The 18,702-nt window shown below is 35.4% G+C and overlaps 1 protein-coding gene across 1 annotated transcript; it reads left to right on the top strand.

Annotated features, from left to right (window-relative positions):
• The first annotated feature begins 4,419 nt into the window (after positions 1 to 4,419).
• Positions 4,420 to 18,698, top strand: LOC106055965 (malectin-A-like). The gene is made up of 4 exons (XM_013212478.2): positions 4,420 to 4,879; positions 9,193 to 9,375; positions 14,208 to 14,265; positions 15,342 to 18,698. The coding sequence occupies exons 1-4, from the start codon at positions 4,496 to 4,498 to the stop codon at positions 15,560 to 15,562; spliced, it is 846 nt and encodes a 281-aa protein (XP_013067932.2). The 5' UTR covers positions 4,420 to 4,495; the 3' UTR covers positions 15,563 to 18,698.
• Positions 18,699 to 18,702: the final 4 nt, after the last annotated feature.

Below are 18,702 nucleotides of genomic sequence, written 5' to 3'. Positions count from 1 at the left end.
AGTGAATTTTTAGGACATTTCTAAGGCATCTGGCTCGGTGTATCTATCGATTGCAAAGTCTCGGCAGCACAAACTCATTACCAAGTTTGTCTGCTAGCAGTCTCGCCTTACTCAGGATGCCATCCCTGAAGTGTTCCTCAGCATGGTCAAGTTGCTTTTTGATTATGTCATTAATGTGACTGTTGATATGCTGTTGAGCGGCCGCTTGTGCTAAGACGGAAAGACTGCAACATCACAGAAACTGGTTCAAGAACAGGTGAATAATTTAAGACAATTAAAAGACAAATCAGAAACACATGAAAAGCAGGCAATGATTACACATATGCAGTTTACAACCGTAATTTATAAATACGCCAAACAGTCAAAGATCTCAAAGTTGTGACAAAGCGTGAATGAATTCGTATTTCTCAGTCCATCGTGTCTCACACAAAAAGAGGTAATTTAGCACCAAGGCTCTCGTTTGGGACTGTTACGAAGAAATAGATAATCTTCATGATGACACCAACAGCATTAGGTATATCTGAAACGTCATTCAGATCAATGATAACAAGTTTAAGTCTGTAGGACGCGAAAAGGACAATTTCTGCTTTTGGATATTTTTTCACGAATCCTAGCCTGTTCACAGTTCTGAATGCTACCCATTTCGGGGGCAGCCATCGTAGACTTGGCCGAGAAGTTTGTCCATGTCTAGACTGTACATAATGTATTCGCTGACAATGACGTTAGACACAGTGCTTGCTTCTCTCTTAACAGGGACAAAACCAATGAAGTCTTCTCGAATACAATCGCCATCAACAAATCCAACGCTCAAACACATCAATTCAGTGCCAGAGATATCTGCATTTTCATTACCGAAATACCAAGAAAGTGCAGTTAATTCATGCTGTTGCCAGTGCTCTGTCGATACAAATCAACGTTTTGACTCAGATGGCATTGGAAGAACTTTCTTATATCTCTTCTATCGTAAACTGGTGAACGCGTTTAACCTGCTATTTTATTAAGCGCTAACAATGACCGCAACAACTCCACAAGACGTAAATACATTTACCAAGATAACTGCACTCCTTAATTCTAAGAAACTTTCCCATCTATCAAATTGAAAGATAGCTGGCAAGAATTTGTCCTCCAAGACAAAAATAAAACGTAGATCATATTCTAGGCCTTGACTAAATATAAATGTAGCCTAAATATAATGATAACTATAATAGTGTGCAAGTGAAAACAAATATTCACGACTAACATGCTATAGAATATTGAATTGCAAGTCTATAATAAAGCGCACATGGTCGTATATGAAGTTATGATCCACGGATTAGTCTATTCTAGTTTATTACAATAAAAGCTTATCTTTATTAACTTTATTTCAGTGGAAGCACTACACGTTAAGTTGCTTCCTTGCAGAAGTTAATTGATTTGAAAGTGGCAAAAACTGGCTAAAATTAGGATTAATCAGAATTCAGAGGAATGCACGTACATGGTCAGCCATCAATTCCTGATAAGCCTGGGCTAGTCTACTACAACTGTACTTCAGTCACCAGTGGAAACACTACTTGTTCAGTTGTTAATTGGATTTTGATTGATCTGATGGGGCAAAAAAAAAAAAATAGCTAGAATTTGGCTGCCCAGAATCCAGGAGGGTGAAAGTGCACCCCCTTGCGGGCGCCCATACCCATGACTCATGACCAATTGGAGCCTACACGAGCCTTTAGATATGACACCAAAGAAGAAAAAAAGGTACACTTTTGAAAAAGCTGATTTTTCAAAAAAATTCATTCAAATGTCCTACACGTTATACCACACTTTTTTAACTTCAAAATGTTATCCTGTGTTTTCAGCAAGAGTCTGTATACCTTCAATGAAGTCCAGTAGGGAATCGGCGCTTGTTGCGCCATTATCCCGTTGATTGTTAGAAAGGTTTTTATCCAACAACCAGGCCTGGACATGGGGCTCTTCATCCCTGTCCTGTCTTAGGGCTCCCAGCGGTGACGTCCATAATGACTGGGCATGAGGGCCCGTACCACGTACACGCCGCCCCCGGTCCTGGGTCTACTCGCTACAAGTGGCGAGAGCAGCACTTACCATGGGGAGGTTACCTCATATTCTTATACTGTAACCGTCACTGTTCCGTGTAGGGACCGCCACTCCAGCTAACGGGACACTGATGACGGTCCCCTGTATGAAACGGCGTGACAGGCTTTTTGGACTGGGTTGCTGGCTTTTGTTCAATCCCCACCCCGAGTGAGATAAAAAAAAAAACAACGAAAAGCTCACCCAGTGTATCCTGCTGGGGCCTGGTTCGCTACTCGTACTTAGCCTATCTAGTTCCACTACTAGACGTTTCCAACGGAGGAGCCACGATGAGGAGACGGGTAGCTGGAATCCTCCGGGGGTCTGTTCACCAGTGGCTTGCACCGCTTGGTCTGCTCCATTGTAAGGCAGTGTGTCCCAAACTTTTTTTTTTAACGGAACACTTCCCACATTCTGAATATTTAGCAGAACACTTCTTTGCTTTTTTTGAAAGATTAATTCACGATGTAGCATACTAGTTAATTATTCCAGTAGTTGGTGAAACAACTATTCAGATCAGGCCCCTCGGAACACTTTTTAATATAAATCATAATGTGTGTTAGTGGCGACGTTTTGTTTTTCCCTTGTATGTTAATATAACCATTGATAGTAGGGTTTGGTAGGTTGGGGGGAGGAGAAAGTTTGGTTAAGAAAATATTTATTTCTAGCACATAAAAAAGGAGGTTGCAATTCGAAAGTACGAATAAAAATGTCTACAGTGCTGCTAATTATTCAGGTTTCTCAAAGCTCAAAGCTCTGTTTTATTTATTTTTTTATTATTATTATTATTATTATATTTTTTTTTAAAGACATACAAAGGCACTGACTGATCCGGGGAAGTCAGGGGGGACGGGCGAATTTTATTAGAGAAATCACACAATTTGTATACGAATTCTTTACTTATGTTAATAAAATAACTAATTATTTGCCCCCCCCCCCTTTTCAAGTATGTTGGCCAATTTAGTTGGGTGGGTGGCGATAGCGTCGACCCCCCCCCCCCTCTCTGACACTTCAACCAGCGATCCAATTTTTTAAAGACATATTTTGTTAACAAAATTAGTTTCATTTCTAGGCCTCTATGATAGAAACTACTTATTGATATTTTAACCAATCTTTACTCAATATCTTCCTTGAGAGGATAATATTGATTAATAGATGATGCTCTTGCAATGAAAGCTGCTATAAGAAGTCTCGCCTAACCATGAAGATAATATTACGATAAAAACGCCTAATAAAGATAGGCCTATACTTACGCTACTTGTGCACGATTGTCAGTCACACTTCAGTGTTGGCCCTATGCCCCACGTTACTTTATTTTAATTAATTTGACCTGCCTAGTTTAATAGGATGAATAATGACCTTTAGACGTCAGGAAAATTCGTTTCTGCAGTTAAGAAGCTCTCACAAACTTTTGAAGTTGCGACCAAAGGTGAAGTAGGCCTAACTTGACTGACACCTTCGCTCTTATATAGGGTCCCTAGAGGCCTTCTATAACCCGACGTAATCTAACGTGACTTGCCTGGGTAGTGTTCACTTTAGAGGAAATTTCGCCAGTCATGCGGTTGACTGCTCGTCTAGCGCTGGCCTGGGGCGATTGGTGTCGGCTGACTACACACACACTCCTACTCCTATCCGTATCACCACGAGAGTTATAGCAATAATCATAATATGCATAAATGGATTTTTATTATTAAAACCATCCATAAAGTGTAGGGGCTTCCACATACTATCATCATGTGTATTATGTAGTAAACCTTTTTTTTCCCACCGGGACATCACTTGCCTATTTATTAGATTTAAATATAAATAGATAGGATTTACTTCCTAATAAGATCATGATCAGACAAAGCCCTGAAAAGCATTGACGTTGAATGGAGTTACTGGTTGTTTCAATTGGAATTTCGCTTTATTGTTTTAAAAAAAAAGATGTTTAAAACATTGAATAATATATTTTTTATTCTATTTCTAGAGATCTATAATCTTTCTATTTTACAATTTTTAAACATCACATGAATATAAAGAGCGTTTACTAATAAACTAAAACATTTGTGTGTGTGTAAATTTACAATTATTAAATAAAAAAGCCATATTTCTGTGGTCAGATAGAAGCATGCGTACCACGATTACTTCCGCCGGCCTGAAAGTATGGATATTTGATATAATCGATTACCACTAAACCTATTACAAATGATCGTTTTTTAAGCTTTTTATTGTTTTATTTTCGTTTTTTTTATATTCCATGCAAAAAAATAAAACTTCTAATTTAAAGAAAAAAGTCAGAAATGATTCAACTTCAAATCAGCCTTAATCTAGATCAAGTATCATTAGTATCGTCAGTTAGAAATGTAACAATTTAATATAGATCCAATTTGTACTTGATACCGTGTCTTAAAGATTTAGAATAACAATTCCACATCGAAGCTAGAAAATGTTGTATTTTGCCGGTTTACTATTTTATATTTTAAAATCATATTTTAAAAGCAAGTACATATTTCGTCTATTGCTTGCATCATCTCTGTTATTGCAACCAATTCCTGCTTTAGAAGTTATATGGGCAGTGAACTGTGGGGGAGATGAACACACGGACGTTCATGGAATACACTACCAGTCCGATCCGTTAGAAATAGGACACAAGTCAGACTTCGGCAAAAGCTTAATGATACAAAGAGTTGTTCCACAAGACAGAATCCTATACCAGACAGAAAGATACCATGTCAACACTTTTGGATATGATATACCCGTTTACCGAGATGGCGATTATGTAATTGTATTAAAATTTAGTGAAGTTTGGTTTGCTGCTCCAAATCAAAAAGTAAGTCCACACAGATATGACATCATTCGTATGAGCTGAGTCAGATACTGAGATAGAAATGATTATGATTTATGATAGAATACTAAATCTTATAAATCTAGATTAGTAGATCTAGATCTACTAGAGTAGTTTAATTAATCGGAACATTACATGAATTCAGACACTCGCTGTTTTTTGTGGTCATTAAGGTTTAAAGATTAAATCTTTATTTTGATATTTAATATTAATCATTAATATTCTATATATATATTCTATATATTCTATACTATAGACATAGATTCTAATGTGTTTGTCCATCTTTCAATCATATTCCAATGATTCTGACACAATTTCCTTTCATTTAGCTATCTTTTTATGTAAAAATAAAAGAATTTCAAATTTGTAAGTTAGAGTCAGGTTGTTGTTTTTTCCTATGTTACCCGGATGACTTATTTATCCTCTTTCTAGGGTTAAGGCTATATTTTTTTGGTTGGCTAAGTCTATGTGCTAATGACCCCAGCAATATTTATTCTGTTTTTGGAGCTGATTTATTTTATTCATATGCCAAGTTGTTTGATTCCATACAAAAAAAAATTAATATATGGTGTTAAATTAAATTAAGATTTTCTTACCAAAATTTATTTCAGACAGCTAGTTTTGGATATCAGTGTTAATGATCTTATATTATATTTGTTTGTTTGTTGTTGTTTTTTTATTGAGAATAAATGGGCAAATGTTTGGAGTGAGCTTGATACATTGAATGAAGTTAAATGCCTAGATTTAGACCTACTAGACTAGATAGATCTAGATTTATATAGAGAGAATATAGAGGATTCAGCTATTTAGGCAAGAATGGCTATACTAACCTGTACTTTACTACAAAATATCATCTATATTAGAAATTTATTAAATGAATAAACAAAAAAACACAAACATTCAACACACATCTAATCATGCAAACATAAAATGTCTAAAAGTCTGTGTAGAAGTCACTATCTCAGTGACCTAATTTTGGTAGAATAAGTGTGTTCATATTATTTTTTTTGTGTTCGTATTTATGCACAATTTGAAAACATCAATCTTAATGATTTCATGTGAGGGCTATGCCTGGGGATCTTAAAATTTAGTTAATGTTAATATAGAATTAAAATATGAGTTTATTGATGCCTAAATATAGAGACTGTCTGAAATAAATTATGGTGTACGGAATCAAATAATGTAGGTCAAATTTGTCTGAATTAAATAATAACATTAACACTTTGTCACCTATTTTAATCTGTCTTAGATCTGTTGTAGTAGATTCTGTAAATTTGGAGTCCGTTGTGGCAAAAAATGCACTTGCTTGATCCTCTGGAATTTTTTGTAAACTTTCGCCTGGATGTGCATCCACATATATTTGGCATAGATTCAAGACTCCGTCCACGTCTGGGCATTCTTTCTTGAAGGAATGCGAACAGATTTTTCCCAGCCGACGAAATTATCTTGTCAACAATGATGAACTGTTTCAGGTTCTCAAATGATTTCTCAATGCCTGAGGACTGAAACCATTTCTTAAAAGTAGTTTTTACCTCGCAGACAAATTGTTTCATGTTGCCATTGGTCGTTGGTTTCAGATCGTGGTAAAAATCTAGTAGTGTCTTTTTTTAATAAGGCGTAGTCTCCCACGTCCTTGTCATTAAGCACCTGCAGCGCATCCGGTGCTTTTCCACCCACCAGGCTGAGGAGCTCTCTGGCCCATTCTTTCTGGGATTCGCCTTCAGCCTCATCAACATTTCAAGCCTGTGGATGAACGAATCCATCCTGTCTGTTCCTTCAACAAACCTGCATTTTTGTGCGCCTTGTATTTCTGCTGTTGGTTTCATCGTTGGCTTCAGCTGTTTTGGACTGCTTTGCGATTCGTGTTTTAGATTCCTCTTCCTCAATCTTGAGTTTTGCTGTCACCTGCATTCGGAGCTTTTCTCTTCTCTCCTCTGCTCTTGCATCCCTTTCTTCGTTTTGCCGGATAACTTTGGTGACCATTCTTCAAGTTCTTCCTTCTGGTACCCTAATTTCTTTCCAGTCTCGTACAAGTCCAGATGGTCACTTTGTTTTACAGACATTTTAAGTATTTAAATACCTGAAGAATTAAAATAATACTAGTACTGAATAAAACTAATGTAAAAAAAAACTATAAAAAAAAATATTAATGAAATCACATAACTCCACAAAATTTGACAGTATACAATCAAAATTTATTACAATGAAACAACTATGTTCACTGTTCTTGTAATATCTCAGTAGGGTTCTAGGGAAAACACACTGGTATTTAAAAAAACAAAACAAACTATAACCCTGTTCAAGAGCCCCCATGTGACCTTGTATTATGGTTAGGTCATAAGACCAGTGACTTCTGCTGCACTGGCAAGTTAGTCCAGTGGTATTTCGTGGTCCCAAATTATATTAATTATAACCTCTAGATCTATAACTTACTGAGACGTACAAGTAAGAACAATGAGATTTCAGTTACAACTAATAACTAATAAAGAGTTTATTTAGGAACAAAAGAAAAGATCATTAAAAGAAAACGGACATAAAGGCCAACAAAAGCAAGTCAAATAATAAAAAAAAATCAAAATAGTAGGACAGGTTCAGTTCAAAATAATCAAAGAACCGCCATCACAGCGGCACAATAGTGTCTCATCTCAAAAACAAAACGATGGCTTACAATAATATAATAAACCATTTTATAATTTATAACAGATTTCCCGCGGCCTCCTGTCTATTTACCATGAGGTCCTGGAAATCTCATGAAATTGCAAAATATATGAAAAAGTCCTGTAAATATCCAGAAATTATTAAAATCTTTTGAAAACTCATACAAATCATTTTTTGGAGGTGTCATTCAACATGGAAAACGCCAATCCTACGCGCGATAAAAAAAAATGTAAAGAATTAATAAAATGCAAAGACTAATATATTTTCTAATACAAACTCTTAATGTTCACTTATTATCCGTATCCCTACCCAAACTGGGCCCTGCGAAATCCGTTTCGCATTGGGCCCCACAATGGTTAAGTCTGGCCCTGCTATTTAGTGACAGATGAATACTATCCCCCCCCCCTGTTTTTTTTTCCTGGGGTAACTCCAACTTGCAGAAATAAAAGAGTGATCTTTCCTTTACTTCTTCTTGCGTGTCCAAACTCTTGAGCCATGAAGAGAATTATATATATAGTCGACCGGCAGCGTAGCATACGCCGCTATGCAGGGCCGGCTTTAGGTGACCACAGTGGGATCCGCGCTTATGCGACCGCAGTAGGCCCCGTACGAATCTCCTGAAATATATAGACAAAAATTGTCATTTTGGGGTGTCATTCAATTAGGAAAATGCCAATCCTACGTGCGATAAAAAAAAAGGCATTATCCTGTAGTTTTAGAATCTGGTTAGAGAAGCTTCTCGCGCCTCAAACTAATGAAGAATTACTTTAGTTCAACAATTCTCGTTGATAGATTGAAACATGTATTTGTTAATTCTTGCTATTGAGCGTGATCTATGTAGGAAATAGAAATTTTATGATATACTTATGACTTCGCTACACGCAAGCCTCGTAAAGTAATTCTGTACGTAGTAAAGGATGAATAAAATGCAAAGACGAATGTATTTTCTAATATAAACTCTTAATTTTTACTTATAATCCGTATTCCTACCCAAACTTTGCCCCGCAAATTCCGTTGCCATAGGCCACTGCAACCTATCAGACCGCATTGGGCCCGGCCCCACACTGCGCTAATTCTATGTGTAAATTATTAAATTAAACCATTTTATAACTTATAACAGATTTCCTGCGGCCACTTGATTTATCAGAAGCTCCTGGAAATCTTCTGAAATTTCAAAATATATGAAAAAGTCATGGAAATCTCCGGATATTATTAAAAATCTTTGGAAAATTCATACAAATCTCAGAAATATATATACTCAAAAATTGTCATCTTGGGGTGTCAAATAATATGGAAAACGCCAATCCTACGTTTTTAAATAAAAACAACATTATGCATTAGCCGTAATTGTGTAATGTGGTGAAAGAAGCTTCTCGTGCCTCAAACTAATGAAGAATTACTTAGTTCAACAATTCTCGTAGATAGATTGAAACATTTAGTAATTCTTGCTATTGAGCGTGATCTATGTAGGAAATAAAATTTTGATGATATACTGTATGACTTCGCTACACGTAAGGATAACTCTATCCGCAGAAATAAGAGAGTGATCTAGTATATTATATTAAATACAATGTTGGTTCAGTGTTTGTTACTTTTGAAGTCTTAGTTAAAATTAAAAATCTTTTTTTTTTTTGGTGTAGGTTTTTGATGTTGTCTTGAATGGTGAGCACACTGTTGTAAGTGAACTAGATATCTTTGCAAGAGTTGGTAGAGGAGCAGCACATGATGAGATCATCCCATTCTCTATAAGGGCTGGCAAGCTTAGAGTTAATGGAGAGACATCACAAGTTGATGGAAACAAAATTTCTATTGAATTCATTAAGGTTTTTGCATACTTTTTATTTTGCTACTAATCTAATTAAAAAAATATACTTTTATATTAGATGGATGATTAAAAATTGTTGCAATTTTTTTTTTTACATATACAGTATATATTATATACATGGTTTAGTAAGGTTTTTGTGTTGTTGTTTTTTGTGCTGCTAGTGGTAATGAAAATAAGCACTCCTCTACCTATAAAATGCTTACAATGGCATGCATTTAAGCCTCTGACAACAGTCCAACTCCAGTCATCATGTGTCGTCCACATATTGGGTCCAATAGAGCTGTTACCAATGAAAGAAGAGGGAGTCACAGGAACTTAAACCAACAAGCTTTGGGTAGGATGGTCTTATTTGCTTTCGCTTATTTTCCACCTAGGAGAAGGAAAATTCTGAATGCAAAACTCTGCTGCCTTGTGGCTATACCTAAATATGGGAAAGGCTTCAGGGGTCAGAGGAAAAATTTGTAGTTTACCATCAGGCAGCTTGCGGCATACAGTTTTATCCTAACTTTGCTACACATTTGAGACCAAAACAAAATCCACTGTTGAGGACATATGTATATGGCAAAAAGAGAATCTAAATTGACCGCTGGTGGATGTGGCAAAATTTGTTGGTTGCCTCTTGTAATATACTAAGTCAATTCATAACCTTAGAAACAAGGCTTTATTTCAATAAAACACGACTGATACACACAATAACACAGTACAGACTGGTCACGATTCACAGACTACGATAATGCGAACACGATTACAAATACTAGCACGATTACAAGCACGGGTAACACACAAGTTCATTTAACGATCACTCCATTCACCCCTCCTTCATTTCTTTCTGGGTCTTAGGTTATAGCCATGCGTATGAAGGGAAGGATCCGGAGGTATCTCTGGCGTAGACTTTTCTCCTTGCAAGTCGTAACTGTCCTGTACGGGACTCGAGTCAATATTGGCCTCTGGCATTGGGTGGCTCCCCTGTGAGTCACTGATGACTTCTGGCTGGTTGTACATCATTGGGGTGGGACTCTGTGGATTACTGATAGCTTCAGGCACGTAGCGACTCCCTGGTGAGAGATCCAAAGAGTCACCGACCTCTTGAGGCAGAATACCGTTCTCTGGTTCGAAATAGTCGTTCGTGGAACTTTCCTTCGGCGCCAGCTGCCTAAGCGACACTGTCTCCTCCCGGCCATTTGGAAATCGTATATGGGCGTACTGTGGGTTGCAGCTAATAAGTTCAACCTCTTGTACCAATGGGTCAAATTTTGAAGATCTTACAGGTGATTTTAGTAATACTTTGCCTGGGTTCTGTAGCCAAGTAGGCAAGGATGTTCCCGTTGGCGATCTTCTGTTGAATTTGAAGATCCGTTCGTGTGGAGTTTCATTAGTAGAAGTACACAGTAATGATCGAATGGAGTGAAGTGCCTGGGGCAACACAGATTCCCACTGTGATAGTTCCAACTTCCCTGAGTCCAATGCTAATAAAATAGCCTGCCACAATGTTTTATTCAGCTTTTCTATTTGACCATTTCCTTTTGCGTTATAGGGCGTTGTCCTGCTAGTGGCTATGCCCTTAGAATGTAGATATTCTGTAGTTTCTGTGGACATAAATGATGAGCCACGATCAGAGTGGATGTAACTGGGTGTTCCAAAGAGGAAAAATAACTGGTCGAAGCACTTTATTACTGTCTTAGATGTCATATCAGGACAGGGAAAAGCGAATGGAAACCGCGAATATTCGTCAATCATTGTTAACAAGTACTTGTTGCGAGTAGCTGATGGCAAAGGACCTTTAAAGTCAACACTTATTCTTTCAAACGGCTGTGTGGCCTTGATGAGCGTACCTGCAAATTCCTTATAGAATTGCGGTTTAATTCTATTGCAGGTTCTGCATTGTTGAATGGTCTGCCTGACCTCTTCAACCGAGAAGGGTAAGTTCTTTGACCTGACATAATGTAGAAGTCTAGTGACACCTGGATGACACAGGTAGTCATGGTACGTCTTCAGGCTACTTTGTTTCGTCATGGTTGCATAGTGCCCTCTAGACAAGGTGTCTGCTGCTGTGTTGGCGTTCCCAGGTCTATACTGTATATCAAACTTGAAGCTTGCCAGTTCCAATTTCCACCTTTGTATCTTATCGTTTTTAATTTTCTTGTCATGAGTGTCTTTAAATATGTATGAAATAGACCGCTGGTCCGTAATAAGGGTAAAATAATTGCCACACAAATAATGCTTCCATTTGCGTATAGCTTCAATTATTGCAGTTGCTTCTTTCTCTATGGCAGATTGATGCCTTTCACTAGGTGAAAGAGTTCTAGAGAAGAATGCAATAGGTCTTCCGTCCTGATTTAAAGTGGCAGCTACTGCGATGTCAGAAGCGTCAGTTTCCACAATTAGAGGATGGTCATACTTTATGGTGAAAATTGCTGCTTTCTGCAATTCTTCTTTCAAGTCTTCAAACGCTGTTTTTACTTCTGTAGGTACAGGAAAAATTTGATTTTTCATTATAGGATACAATTTGTCGGAGAAATTTTGTATCCAGTGAGCATAATATGCCAAAAGTCCTACAATCCTTTTCTGAGACTTCAGATCTTTTGGAGGTGGCAAATCTCGCAGAGCTTGAAATCTATCAGGGTCCGGCTTTAAATGTCCTTTGGATATTTCATATCCAAGCAGCTTTACCTTCTTAGTAGCAAATACACTTTTACTTTCGTTGAAAGTTATTCCGTATTCCTGAGCTACCTTCTGAAAATGCAACAGATTTTTGTTATGGGAGTCTACATCTGTACCACATATTGTTACATTGTCGACATAGGCAAACGTGTCAGACAACTTTTCTTTTTCTATAATAGTGTCTATGGTTTTCTGGAAGCAAGCTACACCGTTAGTGACCCCAAAGGGTATTCTGCAAAACTGGTAGAGTTTACCACAAGCTTCGAAGGCTGTGTATTTCTTTTCGCTCTGTTGGATAGGTATTTGGTGATAAGCACTCTCCAGATCCAATGTGCTAAAGATTTCATACCTGGAAATTTTCTCCACCATTTCATCCACTCTAGGCATGGGGTAAGCGTCCAGGTAAGTAAATCTATTTATAGTTTGGCTATAATCAACGACCATTCGCTTTTTGTGCCGCTCATTGGTCGTGACAAGGACTTGAGCTCTCCAAGGTGATTTGGAAGGTTCAATGATACCGTTTCGTATCAATTTCTCAACTTCAGCTTTAATAAATTGTGTGTCTTGGAAGGAGTAACGACGAGATTTAGTAGCAATAGGTCTGCAATCAGGGGATAAATTTGCAAACAATTGTGGTGCCTCTACCTTAACAGCATTGAGCGAGCAGACATGAAATGCAGGTCGACCACCTTTGAATGGAATTATCAGTTCTTTGTGCAATGCGAGGAAATCTAACCCAAGCACTACATCAGTGCAAAGTTCATCTAGTAACGAAAGTTTGAATTGATTGTAAACTTCCCCTTTGTATTTTAGCGATGCAAACATGTGGCCTCTTGTGACGCTTGACAGTTGAGATGACGCCATAGAAATTTTGTGCTTTGAACGTGTCACTGACCAATCGTATTCTCTTGGTATGTTTGAAGAAATGTAGCTTTCCCCGCTACCTGTATCAATTAGGGCTTTTAGGTTCACGCCATTTACAGAGATGTGTACTGTTGATTTAGTTAAACCAGATACAGACGAAGTAGCAATTAGTGATGTTAGATGTGTAGAGTCCTTAATGCAGCTACAATCTTTACAAGATTGTCTTTTAATCTCGTGGCTAGGAGATGTTTTGACTTTTGTTTTGGTTATAGGAGTGTTGCGAGACCTGCAAACCTTCGAAAAATGTCCATTTTTCCCGCACGAATGACACATGCAGTCTTTGGCAGGGCATTTCGCTCTGAGATGCCGACTACCTCCGCAAAAGAAACATTTAGTACTCACTGTTGCGATTGTTTCTGAGTCCACCATTTCTTCGGTTGAGATTGCCAATGACGAAAGAGTTGACTCTACCAATTGAGAAGGAGTACTAAACGAACTGGATTCTTTTTGGGCCATGTCGAGTGTCTTGGCAATATCTAAAGCCATTTTCAAGTCAAGGGATCTTTTCTCAAGTAGCCTCTGTCTAATTACGCTCGAACGCATGCCGCTAACAAAGGCATCGCGAATGGCGTCCTCTTCATTTTTGTCAGCACTGACAGCTCGGAACTGACAATCTCTGGCCATCACTCTCAGCTTGTGTACAAATTGATCAAGACTTTGATCGACTTCTTGTTTGCAAGTTGCAAGCAAATGTCTGGCCAATGTTTCATTAGGGGCCTTCACAAATAAATTCTCAAGAATAGATTTTGCTTCTGAGTATTTAGAACAGGTAGAAATATACTGATATAAGGATGGAGACACAAAGTTGCATAGCAGGTCAAACTGTTCGCTTTCACTAGCCCCTACCTTCGTTGCGAATCTGTCAAAACAAGAAATCCAATGTTTCCGTGTAACTGAAGCATTAGTTGAACTAGGATCAGCATCCAGTCTATTGGGACGCAAAAACTTGTCCATTTAAGAATGGTTTTATTGAAATAAATTGTAATATACTAAGTCAATTCATAACCTTAGAAACAAGGCTTTATTTCAATAAAACACGACTGATACACACAATAACACAGTACAGACTGGTCACGATTCACAGACTACGATAATGCGAACACGATTACAAATACTAGCACGATTACAAGCACGGGTAACACACAAGTTCATTTAACGATCACTCCACCTCTACAGTATAGTGCTTTATATTTTCCCCCACAAAAAAATGATGTAAATATAAATGTTATTTATATTAACTTACAGGGTGATTTGGATAACCCAAAAGTCAATGCAATTTATGTCATCAAGGGGACTGTAGATGGTAAGAGAGCTTTCTTGAATAAACCAAAATTGTATTTAAATTAGCTAATAAAAAATCAATATATATATATATATATACCGGTATTTATATTAATTTAAAAAAAAACTAACAAATAGCGATGAGTATAAGCTATATACAACTGGACAGAACTAAAGAACATAAATATAACTCCACTTTTATTCTTTAAATGCTGAGTTTAAAAAACAAAAAAAGTTACATGGTTCAAATATTATTTGCTATACAGACTTGACAGGAAACTAAGTTGACCAGATGAACGCTAACTCATTTTAAAAAATGTATATTTTTGACAAAAAAAAGCCAATAATAGTGTTGGATCCATTTTTTTTTTTAAATGTGTTTTGATAAATCATTAGATGTAGAACTTAGACATTTTTGACATCAAGAAACACTACTTTTAAATTGAGCTAAAATAGACAAATAGAAAGCTGCTTTTTGGTACATTTCTTGTGCTTGTCCATAATTACCAATAGTTTGTAATTTTTGTCTTTGTTTTAAATATTTAATGTTTTAGTAGAAAGTACAAAGTTACACTGTGAAAAATAAATGTCTAGATCTAAATGTTTATATATCTATATTTTATTTACTAAATATATATATATATAAAATTAGGAATAAAACCATTTAAAGTTGAAATGGGAATAGATGTCCCTATATCTAACTAAATAACATCAAATCAGTACATGAATAATTCTAACTTCAAACTGGTTACCAGAACCAACAATTAATATTTTGTCTAAAACAAGACGGTATAGGAATGAAGAAACAATTAAAATTAACCTTCTATTTATTTGCATATCCTGGTTAACAGCATTAACATAATTTGCTTGGTATGTATGAACATTAATTGGGTTTCACTATGTCTTGTAGTAGTTTAGATGAACAATGTTCTTTGTTGTTTTGTAATAATTTATTATAAATAGTTTTGCTATTAATAGAGATATTTATGGATTTACATTGATAATAATTTTTTGCATAGATATACTTCCATGACCCATCATCATCAATCATTCAACAAATTAACTGCTAGGTATTTATTTATCTTTGATGGTTCTCAGATGTTCCAAAGCTTCCCCCGATGCCTGGTGTGGATGTTCCAGAAGAGGAGGAAGAAGAAGATGAAGAATCTCAGACTATAAAGCCACAGAAATCAAGGAAACCATCTGGCCCAAAAATCAAAGATCCTTATGCTGCTGATGATACCAGTGCAATGCTGTTACCTGTCTTTGTAGCTATTGGAGCATTCATTCCATTACTCTATTGCTTATGTAAATTATAAAGTGTTGTTTTTTTTTAAGTTTTAAAGTAATTAATAAGGAAAAAATGATAGTACTCTCTCTTAATGTTATCTGATTACACAACATTTGCTATTAACATCTTTGTTCATTCTGCAAACATATTTTTCTCTTTATAGTGTGTTAGTGTGCGTTTGATTAGGGATGCCTCCTCTTTTTGGCATTGTATTAATATGACATTATAAACACAGGTATGAAATATATGAAAGAAAAAGAATTCTGTGATTCCTAGTGTTTCATCTGATGTTATATTGAGTGAATTTTTTATTTAAATTACATTTTATCTCTTTGTTTCTTTTTTCCATATGGTATCTGTTTATTGGGTTGAATTTTTTTTTTCCAAGATAGTCTACATGTTTATTTTGTTAAGTTAAAAAATATTTTCATTAAATGTTCTAGATATTTTAAATGTTTAAAATGGTCTAGCAGTCACCTTTTCTATGGACATAATTTGCCACTGAAGCCAAAGGTTTTAATGTAGGCTTATATTCTTCACTACTCTATAAATTAATAAAAAGCCATGAGATATAATTGCTCAGTAACATTTAATTAGCTTCTTTTATTTTCCTGCACTCACTACTTCCTGTTTGAATTAATGTCGAAATATTTATAATGTTTATACTTGAAGCCATAGTGTGATTTGAAAATATTTTGTGTCATCAGTGTATTTTATTTGTAACATTTTAACCATACTAGTAACATTCCTAAACAATGTCATAAGTGTTACTTGTGAATGTATTTTTGAGCAGTTGTTTACGAGTATTATTGTTTTTGATTAATGAGAATCACTACTGTTGTTTTGTTGAAAAAACAATTTTTACAAGTGTTAGCGTTATTGTACACATTGACCTGCGCAATAATCTATATTTGCCATAACTCTATTGCCATAAGTCCACTCCGAAAGGAGAAGAGATACGAAATAATAGCATAATTTATTATATCTTTATTATATAACAAGATAAAATTTGACTAGAACTAGAACTCTTTAATTATTTAGACTTGTGTAGTTTTTTCAGAATTCAATAATGTCTATTAGCTACTAATCAGTTTGTGGAGTAAGTATTATTGAAGTAATTGAACAGATGTAGTTGGTACTATTAAAAAAAAACCTGTTCTACTGCTGTATGTGAATTCTAATTATTTCTTTATCATCACCGACCCATCGTTTTCTTGGTCTTCCAGGTGCCTTGTGGTCAGATATCTTAATACTGTTATCCCTTGCTGCTGTTGTGTAGTGTTCCCTCCCATCTAGGGTTGTTAAATTGTTCCTTGTATCTTGTCATTGTCAAATTCTGTTGTATGTTTCTTTTCATAGGGGCATGACATGGCCTAAATTGTGCTGATGTGCCAAAGACCCTAAATATCAAATTCTTTCCATAGTAGCAAGTTAATATTCTATTATCTGGGGAGGTTGTAGATGTATGTTATACTTGATAAATATATTTTCTGTTCTTAGTTCTTTAGAAATTGTGCCCTCATCCTAATGGTACTTTGAAAGTCAATGCTAGCTGGTTAGCAATATATATATAGGATATACTTACAACACATTGTGGCTTGAACACTAAACTAATACCGGTAACAAGAAATTGTAAAAAATATTTTCCACAGTCAAATCAAATCTTAATGGTTTTAAGATCCATAACACCTCTCTTCAGTAAAGTTTTGAAATGCTACTTTTTTTTAATCTTTTTTTTTTAATCTATTTTTTTTCCAGGTACATTTTTTTCATTGGCTTTTTTTGTTTCTTTTTTTATATTTTCCCCTTTGTATTTGTTAAATTGCTTCTTTTTTTTTCTTCCAATAAATGCTTTTCTAAAAAAAAAAAAAAATTGGTATATTTAAAAATATTTTATAGCAAACATTTGTTTAAACATGTTTCTTTAGAAATACCATAGGTGTGTTGTTAACTACGAAAAAAAAAAATGCCATTGTGATATCTTAGTGTATTACTCAACCATCTAAAATTGTTGACATTTTCAGATTTTGTTTCTTGATTTACCTATAGTTTGTACTTCTGTATTGAGTTCTTGTGTTAATTACTTAATATTACCTACAATAGCAGTGAGGGGTAGTGTCACATTGCATGCGACTTACTGATTTAATCTGAATTGCATTTTATTTCTTGTCAACTATAAAAGTATACATCATGCTCAATGATTAAGCCTAAACTATCTCAAGTACTAATTTTGCGTCTGTACAGCTGATTATCCAGTTGCTGATGAATACTTATAGCTCTCCCCCTTTTGACCTCTTAGTTCAAATTATTACTTTTTGCTTGAAACTGGTTCTGGTATTTCATTTTCAACATAATTTGATTTTATCAATATCATTATTACTCTTAGTTTTACGAGTCCGTGATAGTAGAATAATGGTTTATTGGTTAAAACAGTTTTATTGCTGGGCTTTAACTTTTTCTCTCCGCAATTATTTACCACATTCTGGTGGAATCAACGCTAGTATCGTCAGTTAGGAGAGAAAAGTTAATTCAGTTGTTTAAAAAGCATTAATGACTGATGAAAATTAAACAAATTTCCTTTTAAAATTGTATGGGTTCATCAATGTCCTTTGTAAACATATTAGGCTAACATGTATCAAATTGTTAATTACAAAGTTCATCTTGAAGCATTTCTGATGACAGTATGATCAAAACCAAAGTTGTTTTGATATAAAACTTCTTGTATTTAGTAACAAGTGTTGTTGTACCAAGTTTCTACAACAATCAAAATCATCACTCATAATTAAGAATGCAGAAGCTCCATTTTATGAGACTAAGTTATTTGGTGTGATTAGAAAATCAAGAAATCACAAAATAAATAACTTTTGGCAAATTTGTAAGAGAAAATGATAAAAGGGCAAGTTGCATTAGTTTTGCAATAACTGGTCTAAATCATTTTTTGTTACCATATCATCTCTTCGTTTCTTGAACATTTTGTACAACATTGTTTCAGTTCACTTAGGTCTCTGTAGAGTTCACTTGTTTTTTTTTTCAGTATTACCAACTTGCCTTTTTGTGCAAAAGTTAAAGGACTTGGGTCAAACAAAATAGGGTTAATTATCTATTTTGAATTGTGTATACTGTGCATTAAATTATTTAATAAAACTATTTTGTCTGAAAACATTTTTT

The sequence above is a fragment of the Biomphalaria glabrata genome, chromosome 12 (genome assembly GCF_947242115.1).
Source record: "Biomphalaria glabrata chromosome 12, xgBioGlab47.1, whole genome shotgun sequence".
In the NCBI taxonomy this organism is placed as follows: Eukaryota; Metazoa; Mollusca; class Gastropoda; family Planorbidae; genus Biomphalaria; species Biomphalaria glabrata.
This window is presented reverse-complemented; position numbering and strand designations above follow the sequence as displayed.